At 44.9% G+C, this 10,133-nt stretch overlaps 1 protein-coding gene across 1 annotated transcript; it reads left to right on the forward strand.

Annotated features, from left to right (window-relative positions):
* The first annotated feature begins 7,071 nt into the window (after nucleotides 1-7,071).
* On the forward strand, nucleotides 7,072-9,580 carry cfap300 (cilia and flagella associated protein 300). Its single transcript, XM_030347656.1, has 7 exons — nucleotides 7,072-7,319; nucleotides 7,411-7,492; nucleotides 7,609-7,678; nucleotides 7,935-8,095; nucleotides 8,530-8,702; nucleotides 9,009-9,075; nucleotides 9,447-9,580. Exons 1-7 carry the CDS (start codon nucleotides 7,198-7,200, stop codon nucleotides 9,576-9,578), a joined length of 807 nt encoding a protein of 268 aa, XP_030203516.1. The 5' UTR covers nucleotides 7,072-7,197; the 3' UTR covers nucleotides 9,579-9,580.
* Nucleotides 9,581-10,133: the final 553 nt, after the last annotated feature.

Raw genomic sequence — 10,133 nt, forward strand, 5'->3', positions numbered from 1 at the left:
TTTCCAAAAATGAATTTCGAACGAATTTCGAATGTCCATAATTAATTCGAATACATTCGACCCCCCCCCCCCCCCCATAGAACACGACAACAGTCTTGATTTTTTATGTTGCTCTTTTTATTTCTTGTGGAAATCACGTATACCTACTGAATTCATAACAGTACAGGATAAAAACACATCTTTGATAACACATTTGTAAACACAACAAGAGGAAGCTCCGACACACAAGTGCGGCTGTCTTTTACACATTAACAATAACTGCTCGGAGCGCGATATGCGGAGCGCATGTCGTCCATGGCACACACAGCCTATATAAACGAACAATCTGTGAGGCCGACCTCCAACACGGCATGCTGCTCTTTTTATTCCTTACAGAAAGAAAATTACAAGTAGTCTCGCAGCTCTCCGTGCAGCTGCTTCTGTCAGCCGTGCTGTATAAGTCCCCAAACAGGCTGCCCATCGCGCCCAAATCAAATCAAATCAAATCAAATCAAATTTATTATCATTTTGTTGATCGAACAACAAAACGAGAAGGCGTTTCTCAGGGATCAAGATCACATACATTACAAACAAACGTCCCAATGATGAATAAATAAATAATAGATAAAGTCCAGTGGGAAGATTTAGGACGCTGGTGCATTGAGCATCCTGACAGCTTGAGGCAGGAAGCTGTTCCGCAGCCTGGTGGTGGAGCATCTTAAGCTGCGATAGCGCTTCTTGGAGGGTAGGAGCTTAAAGAAGTTGTTCAGAGGGTGAGAGGGGTCTCTCACTATTTTCTGGGCCCTATTCCTGCAGCGGCTTTGGAATATGTCCTGGACAGAGGGAAGTGAGGCTCCAATGACCTTTTCCGCTGATCTCACCACTCTTTGCAGGGACTTTTTGTCCGCCGCACTGCAGCTGGAGAACCAGGTAGAGATGGTGTACGTCAGCACACTCTCCACTGCCCCCCTGTAGAATGTGGTGAGGATACTGGGAGGTAGTGAGGCCTGATGGAGTTTCCTCAGGAAGTACAATCTCTGTTGGGCTCGCTTCACTAGCCCAGTGGTGTTTTTGGACCAGGAAAGGTTGTCAGAGATCTGTACTCCCAGGAACTTGATGTTCTCCACCTTTTCCACTTCACGATTACTGATGCAGAGGGGTGTGTGCTTAGGTTTTGATCTACGGAAGTCCACGATCATTTCCTTGGTCTTTTCCGCATTGAGCACCAGGTTGTTGTCTCTGCACCATCTCTCAAACAGATTGACCTCCTCTCTGTAATAGGATTCCTCATTCCCATGAATGAGACCCACGACTGTAGTGTCATCTGCAAACTTAACAATCATGTTGTTCTTGTGCCTTGGCACACAGTCATGGGTCAGCAGCGTGTACAGCAGAGGACTGAGCACACATCCCTGGGGGGATCCTGTACTCAGTGTGATGGATTTGGAGATTTTTTTCCCAACACGAACTGACTGTGGTCGCTCCAACAGGAAATCCAGTATCCAGTGACAGAGGGTGGGGTTTAGGCCCAGGAGGAGAAGTTTATCCATCAGTCTCTGCGGCAAGATGGTGTTAAATGCAGAGCTGAAGTCAACAAACAGTATTCTAGCATAGGTGTCTCTCTGTTCTAGATGGGTGAGTACTGTATGCAGGGTGGTGGATATTGCATCCTCTGTGGAACGGTTTGAACGGTAGGCATACTGATGAGGATCCAGTGATGCAGATAGGCTGGATGTGATGTGTGGTTTGATTAACCGTTCAAAACACTTCATCACTATTGGGGTCAATGCAACAGGACGGTAGTCATTCAGACAGGACACAACAGACTTTTTTGCAACTGGAACGATGATGGATGTTTTGAAGCATCTGGGTACAGTGGCTTGACAGAGAGAGATGTTGAAAATGTCTGTTAGAACATCTGTCAGCTCATCAGCACAGGCTTGGAGCACCCTCCCCGGAACGTTGTCCGGGCCGGCTGCTTTCCGAGGGTTGATCTTGGCCAGGGTTCTCCTGGTGTCAGCTGGGCTGATGGCCACAGGTGGCTGACCGGATGGAGGGGAGAGTCCAGTCCCCCCTCTCGTTGGCCCTCCTGGTGCCTCAAACCGGGCAAAAAAGTCATTGAGTCTGTCAGGGAGAGAAACATCACTGTCCTCAATCCTCTGCCTGGTCTTGTACTGAGTGATTTGTTGAACCCCCTGCCACATTTGCCTGGTGTTTCCTGTGCTACAGAGGTTCTCCTTGATTATCCCTGCATGGCGTCTTTTGGCTGCTCTGATCCCTCTGGAGAGAGCTGATCTGGCTGAGCAGAGAGCGGCCTTGTCTCCTCCACTGTACGCAGCATCCCGAGCCTTTAACAGCTGACGTACCTCAGCAGTCATCCAGGGTTTTTGGTTGTTCCGTACTATATAGGTCTTCATCACAGTAACATCCTCTGTGCACTTGGCAATGTAGCTCATCACCGTTTCAGCATATTCTTCAATGTTAATATGATGCTCACCCTGAGATGCAGCTGTTTTAAAAATCTCCCAGTTAGTGCATTTAAAACAGTCCTGCAGCGCTGAGACTGCTCCATCTGGCCACACCCTGATGTGTGACTGGGTTGCCCTAGTTCGTATCAGCCTGGGTTTGTAAGTTGGAACCAGCAGCACAGATTTATGGTCTGAAAGGCCAATATGGGGTTGAGGAATGGCCTTATATGCCTCAGCAGTGTTGGAATAGAGCAAATCAAGTATATTTTCTCCTCTTGTTTTAAAGTCCACATATTGCTTGAATCCGGGGAGCACAGTCTTTAAGCTAATGTGGTTGAAGTCTCCTGCAACAACCACAAAGCTGTCCGGGTGTTTTGTCAACAGTGCGCTGATGACGTCAAACAGGGGGCGGAGTACTTCGTAAGCATTGGCGTTGGCGCAAGGGGCTATGTAAACAGCTACTACAATCACACTGGTGAATTCCCTTGGCAGGTAGAATGGCCGACAGATCACTATAGAAAATTCCACCAGTTCAGAGCAGTGTTGAGCCACCGACGCAGCGTTTACACACCAGTCTTTGTTGATATAAATGCATAGCCCCCCGCCTCTGCTCTTACCGGAACTCGCCGCGTCTCTGTCAGCTCTGAAGAGTGTTGTTCCCTCTAGCTGAACAGCCTCGTCCGGAATGTTTTCATGTAACCAGGATTCGGTAAAAATGAATAGACAGCAGTCTCTCCATACCTTGAGTGATCCTCTCATCAGACGGAGCTCATCCAGTTTGTTTTCGAGAGATCGGACGTTGGAGAGTAGGATTGTTGGCACTGCTGGTCTGGTGGGTTTAGTTTTTAGCCTAGCTTTGATGCCAGCCCTCTTTCCCCGCTTTAGTTTACGTTTTGTTTTGATATGTTTTGTTTTGTTTACGTCCACCCCGTCTCTGCTGCTTCCTCCTCCGGGCAGTTGCGGGCACAGTGTCACAGTATCCGTTAGTATCCTGTGTTTGCGTAATATGTCCAGATGCCAGCGAATGCCAGTGATGTTACTCGCTTGCAATGTCCTAATGTTTAATAATGTTTCCCTGTCATAAACTATGTTTGTAGGACGTCTCACACTCAAACATTCAATCTCAATCTCACAGATCTCAAGAGGGGCCGCTGCGACTGTGCGCGCCGCCCTGGCAACGAGCTTACTACCTCGTCTCCTAATCCTGTTCCTAATTCCTCCTCTCGATCCTCTTTTCCTCCGTATTGTCTTCTTTATCAGTGTTGATGGTATGAAATCCAGTTGTTCGGGTGATAAATCAACTGTCTGGCAAGCGAGTTGAAGCTCCAGAAGGTCCGCTCTAGCGTAGTGCGTCTCGGTGGATTTGGATGCGTCGTGACCGTTGGGATGCGTCGTGACCCCAGCAGAGAATAAACCTCCATAACTTGATGCAGAATGGCTTTTGAATTCCACTAACGCAGATTTGACAGTATCCATAGGTCATACGAATATTGCCATGATTTAAACCCAAAAAAGTGATTTAAAAACAAAAAAGTGAAAAAGTAAATTAAATATGTAATAAAGTAGCCTTTCAATCACGAGTCGCTCAAACAGAGGAGCGCCCCGCATCTCGTTGCCATGTCAATCTAGCCCAGCGCAGCAGCGGACTTTTCTCCCTGTCGTGTGCGATCAGTGTCGGTCTCCGTTTCAGTGAGCTCGTGTGAGAGGCTTTCAGTCACGAGATGTTTCTGTGCAGGGGAAAGGTGGACTAACCGGGAGAAGCGGGGATCCAGGAGGGCCGCTTTATTGAAGAGAAGCCACTCGCCGCTCTCTTCTTTATAGCGCATTTTTACAGTTCGAATGGAGAATTACACTTCGAATTCGAACTTTTCACCCCACCTTCGAACGAATATTCGAACTTCGAATAAAAAGTGACAGCCCTAGTACAGGGTGATCATTTCTGATATACAGTACAAACGCTGAAACTATTAGCCAGGAGTGGGAAAGATGCAGACGCAGTCGTGGGGAGCAATAAGACACACCAACACACAGTTGCCTGTTGCAAAATGGTTCAGAGTTTAATATAGATAGTTAGGGTTAGCTGGTATGGCGTTATCTGGTATGGCTATACTCTAACGTTAGCTTAGTTCGTGTTGTTTCGTCATGTTAATCGCTAGTAATAGTAAGTCATTTGTAGAAATATAGCCTATCATCACAGACTGTAGGAATGTCACCCACCCTCCATCGCGCACGACACTGATGCTCGTAATCCTGTAGTGCAAGGGAGTTTGCACTACAGCAGCGGCCCGCATCTCGTTGCCATGTCAATCTAGCCCAGCGCAGCAGCGGACTTTTCTCCCTGTCGTGTGCTGACTGCGTCCTCTCCCTCCCTCTCCCTCCCTACCATCTTGTCTCAGGGATCTTTGTGCACAGATCCCTGAGACAAACGGCTACGCGCACACATGCACACCCATAGCGAGTGACGTAGGACGTAAAGTCCCGCCCAGGCCGAAGTGGCGTCGATTTAGAGAGTCCCCTCCCCCTACAGCTTCGGAGGAGATATTTTACAACACTGTCGTAACAACTCGTTGACGACCCTTCCTCATCGACTACTACGCTAGCCATGTGCATTTGTTTTAAAAAAAGCCGGCGAATGCGTGGAGCCATGTCCGAGGTAGATGTTCATAAAGAGTAGGCAAGGTTATTATGAAAGGGTGTATGTGTTACAATAAACCCATCCTTTTTTATAGTTGACGGGGAGATGTTATATCCTAGATTAGAATTGTTTTATCTTTGGTTGTTGAACAGAACGATCAGTGTAAGAGTGTTGGCCAACATAATGCATAACGATAGCATGAGCAATTTGCGCAGCAATCGTACATTTATGTATCTGCTGAAGTAAGTCACTTGTGTATGGAATTACAGGGAAATGGATTCAGAGATCGAGACGGTATGCTGTCGCTAGTCCCCGCAGGAGAGTTGTCATAGGCAGATGCTGTGTCTGGAAGATTAGGGACCCATTTATGTTCACGTGTAAATGCTTGCAAATAAACATTCTAAATAAATATTATTGTATATGGTTTTAAAATGTTTCAATTTTTTTAAATAACAGATCTTTGCACCACCTTTCTTTAATTTGTTCAATAATAAACACTTTGTATAGTGTGTGTATTATAGCTTTAGCCATGTATAACATGGCTAAAGCGATAATGGAGGTTCATGTATCGTAACAGTTCTGATACCGACGAATATGTGCCAACTAGCAGCTCTCGTGCATGTCCGGTTGGCCATATAATGCCAACTGGACATATCACATGATATAGGCTCTCTTAGAAAAATCTGAGGCATTTGAATAGTGATCTAAATAAACAATAACCTGGATTCGGGGATTTAGCCTGTATGTGGGGGACGTGACAGACGAACAGCAAAACAACCATGAAAACAAAGGTGTTTGGTAGTGAGTACGCTAACACCCCAGCAAGCAAGCAAGCTAGAAACATACAGGGCTCACAACAAAACGGTCGACCAAACACATGTTTACAGAGACTATCAACATCAAGAAGCAACAATACAAAGAGGACAAAGTTCACCCAAGGGTACTTACAATTTCAAGAACAACACGGCCATGGCAAGTCGGCATCCGATTTGCAGTCTTCTTTTTCTTTCAGTTCAAGCTATTCCTGAGAAGCTCACCCAAGGTTTACTTGTGTCTGGGCTCTCTGCCGGTCAGTCTCCCTTTTCTCTTCTTCTGTTTCTCCGACATTTTAGTCGGCTGATCCATGATGAATGTAAAAATCCCTTCGCTACTTGTGTTTATATAAAGCCAGTTCCGTTATTGTGGGTCTGTAGTGCCGTAAAGCAATTCGGTGCTTTGCGAGACCCGAGACTCCCGCGAGAGTGGGCGGCGGGTCGCCGGCAGAAACTTGCATATTCCCTTTCTCCACCAAGATGCGTAGGGGGAGTCGAAACAGCGACCAATCGACCCATAAAGTGTAATAGAACCATCACAATGACTAAGGTAAATTAAGCCAAAACAGTTGCATAGTTCCCCTTTAAAATTGGAATGGAGTTTCTAGGTGAAAAATGTAGGAAGGAGATAGGTCCCCAAGTGTGTAGAGAAGAAGAAGAAGAAGAAGAAGAAGAAGAAGAAGAAGAAGAAGAAGAAGAAGAAGAAGAAGAAGAAGAAGAAAGAATACAACTTGAGAAGAACAATAGTTGAACGCTGCATGCAGCACTCACCTAATAATAATAACAAGGAAAACGACCCAAAACTCTTTTTTCATACAGCTGTTTTCTCAGCATGAGGTAAAAATAAAGTATTAGGCTGCACGTAACGTCCCCACACCTGACCGCCGGCTGGGCTATTACCTTGCCCGGATTGGTCGATAATGACCAGTGAGAATGGGGAGATCGCCGATTAAGCAATCATGGACTCTGAGAGTAGGCTGATAATGAGGGGCTCAGGGCTAGGGTTATTTTTCTTTAAGCTACAGGCAGGCATCATAGGACGAATGCTGGGGTTTTGATTAACATTTACACCAGTGTTTGTGCTAGAACCTCTGTTGACACCTCTGTTGGACTCGTTCAATCATTATATCGAGGTCCTCTGGCTCCCTCTAGTGGATTAAACCTGCTAGTTCGGTGATTTGTTGTTAAGGTTACGCCTAAACAAACCTTACAGAGCCGATGGATGTCGATCAATGTGGCTCCTGCGTTAATGGATGTTATTTAGACGGCGCGAGGATATCGTCTCGTTTCAGACCACTGCACGATGTCGGAAACAATGGCAGAAGAAAAGTACAAATTTGAGCAAAACTTTTCTTTTACCCCACTTTTGAACAAGACGCCTTCCTTTCTTCAGAATAAAGCTTCGTTGGAACTGCTGATGAAATGGTGACGTAATTATTACAGTTATATTATATACCAATATTATGTTTATTTTACCAATGATAAGTGTGGTATTAATGTATCTTGCTAATTTCAGGTCCATGCTTGGCAGAATCTCCGTTCAATATTACAGCTTTGACCAGAGCTTCTACCCTTATAACAGCCGTAATTTTGCATTGGTAAGATTATTTAAATTACTTTCCAATGTCAACAATAAGTTGGTGACAATGATACTTTCAAACGACATTATTTTTAGATTGGCGCTAATGTCTTTAATGTCAACTTACACATATAGATGTTCTTCAAAGATCCTCAAGTGGTTTCCCACCTGAAAAAGATGACAGCTGGAGCCTGGGTGCCTTTGGGTAATTGTCTTTAGTTTTGATCAACAACCACTACACTACACTTGAGGTCCCACTTTTGTGTGGCCCATTTTCAGTAAATAATGTCTACCCGCTTGAATGATTATGTTTAATGTCAATTTTTCCCCACTGATCCGTTTTAGTTTTCCGTAATATGAGGTAACTCCCAATCCATAATCCATATCTAAGGCAGTGACTTAAGAGAAAATCTAAAGCATGTACAATTAATGTGTGTGTGTTTATCTCACTGCGTTTCTAGACAGCCCACTGCTGTGTGTGGATGTAGAGGTGGTTCCCTGCAGTAGAGTCTCCATGGACCTGTTGGACCCCATCTACTACTGCAGGCAGATCCTGAGTCCTTCTGGAAACGTGGTCAAATGTTTCCATGACCTCTACCCTGACTACGATGAGCTGCGACGGGTGAGTTCCTGCCCTCACCCATTTTTCTCTCTCTTGCCCTCTCACGGTCTCCCCCTTTCTCTTACTCCCTTATTCTTGTTTCTATCTAGCTACTGTAGCTCTCTCTCCCATTCTCTGTCTCCTTATCCCTTTCTCTCTCTCCATCAATCTCTCCCCAACTGTTCCGCTCAGCTTCTGCAAGTGGGCTTAATGTGCACTAGTATTCCAAACACACACAAACACACACCCACACCCGCACACACACACACACACACACACACACACACACACACACACACACACACACACACACACACACACACACACACACACACACACATAGGCCATTCTTACATACTGTATGCAAGCATGGGCTTGTCTTTTTATCTACCTCTAGTCAACCCCTTCTCTACCTTTATTGCCGACTCAACACATCCTCTACTCCTCTGGTTTAGGCACTGCAGGAAGAGGAGTCTGAGCACTATGACGTGATTGGCCGAGAGGAACGAGGGGAGTTCCTCTTCCGTATCTTCAAACACCTGTGTCTTGGAGGGGAGCTGTGTCAGTATGAAGACACCATCGCTCCCTATGCTCAACTCACCAAGCTAATCTACAAAGACCTCATCAGGTGATTGGGTCATTTCCTTTACTTCCTGTTTGGAACCGGATAAGGTGGCAGGATAGTCGAGTGGTTAGGGTGTTTGACTCAGAGCCTGAAGGTTTTGGGGTTGAATCAAGAACCTTGATATAAAAAAAAGCATAATATTTATTATGAAAAAAAAGCATCTGCTAAATTACTTACAAATTGGAATAATCCCAATTTCGCTCCTATGGACCATTTGATCTATCACTGTAATTCCTTCTATGAAACCACGTTCAGTAACCCAGTCAATATGGATACTGTAGTAAAGATGTGTGTGTATCTTCTCTCTAGTGTACAAAAGGATCCTCAGAGCATGGGGATCAGCGTGGTCTCCACTGTGCTCAAAGTCTGTGCCCAGGTAAGTGACTTGTAGTCTGTGCTAACGTCAGTGACTTGTAGTCTGTGCCAACGAAAGTGACTTGTTGTCTGTGCCAACGTAAATGACTTGTAGTCTGCGCCAACATAAGTGACTTGTAGTCTGTGCCAACGTCAGTGACTTGTAGTCGGTGCCAACGTCAGTGACTTGTAGTCGGTGCCAATGTCAGTGACTTGTAGTCCGTGCCCAGGTAAATGACTTGCGGTCTGTGCCAACGTAAGTGATTTGAAGTCTGTGCCATCTCAGTGACCAGTAGTCTGTGCCAACATGACTTGTAGTCTATGCCAGCATTAGTTACTAATTTCATCCATTGAATTGATCAGTTAGGGGATGCGGTCTCCTCTGTCTTCTAGGACGAGACTGGATCGTGTTACCCCGGCCGAGGAGACGAGGAACAAACCTTCGCCTACCTGATAGTCGACCCTTTCAAACGTCATGTGTGTTTATTCTACCACTGCTACGGGGTCGGGAGCTTTACTCTATGACGTAAGATATACAGTTAAATGTGACATTTACGTTGTTTGTTTCTCTTTGGTGGTTTTTGGACCATTTAACTAAATATTGTTCAGGGTTCTTAATTTGATTGTTTTGTAAATTACATTTGGAATCAGTTCATGAGAGATGTAAGATGCAATTACATTTCTCAATAGTATGTTTCCATTCTATCATTTTTTAATATGTATTAGTTTAGAATGTGTACAATTTAGGAATTAATAGCTGGGCAATAAGGTATTAATAAAATGTGTACAACAAACAATTAAAAAAAAGATTGACTCATTTATAATCCATGAATGGAACAGAGCACCCTTGGTGTTTGCGAGTGCCTCGGCAACGGCACTAAGTACAATCTGGCAACCCTAAAGGCACTCATTTATTACACCTCTTTGCTGTTGGGAAATAATGAGTAGAAACCGGTTCAATCCAAAGAGCTTTAATTGAAACAAATAAGTTAATAAGTTAGTCAAGTGATTTATTTCATTCTCAGTAGGTAAGCGTAGGTTGGTTTCTCTTCTAATAGAGAGATCTAAAAGAGGTTTTCA

The sequence above is a fragment of the Gadus morhua genome, chromosome 22 (assembly GCF_902167405.1).
Source record: "Gadus morhua chromosome 22, gadMor3.0, whole genome shotgun sequence".
Taxonomy (NCBI): domain Eukaryota; kingdom Metazoa; phylum Chordata; class Actinopteri; order Gadiformes; family Gadidae; genus Gadus; species Gadus morhua.

Bases quoted from the DNA above. Each gene is read 5' to 3' on its own strand.
- cfap300 (XM_030347656.1), top strand. From the start codon at position 7,198: ATGTCGGAAACAATGGCAGAAGAAAAGTACAAATTTGAGCAAAACTTT. The intron at 7,320-7,410 runs GTGACGTAATTA...TGCTAATTTCAG, and splicing joins TTGGAACTGCTGATGAAATG to GTCCATGCTTGGCAGAATCT. The intron at 8,703-9,008 runs GTGATTGGGTCA...TCTTCTCTCTAG, and splicing joins ATCTACAAAGACCTCATCAG to TGTACAAAAGGATCCTCAGA.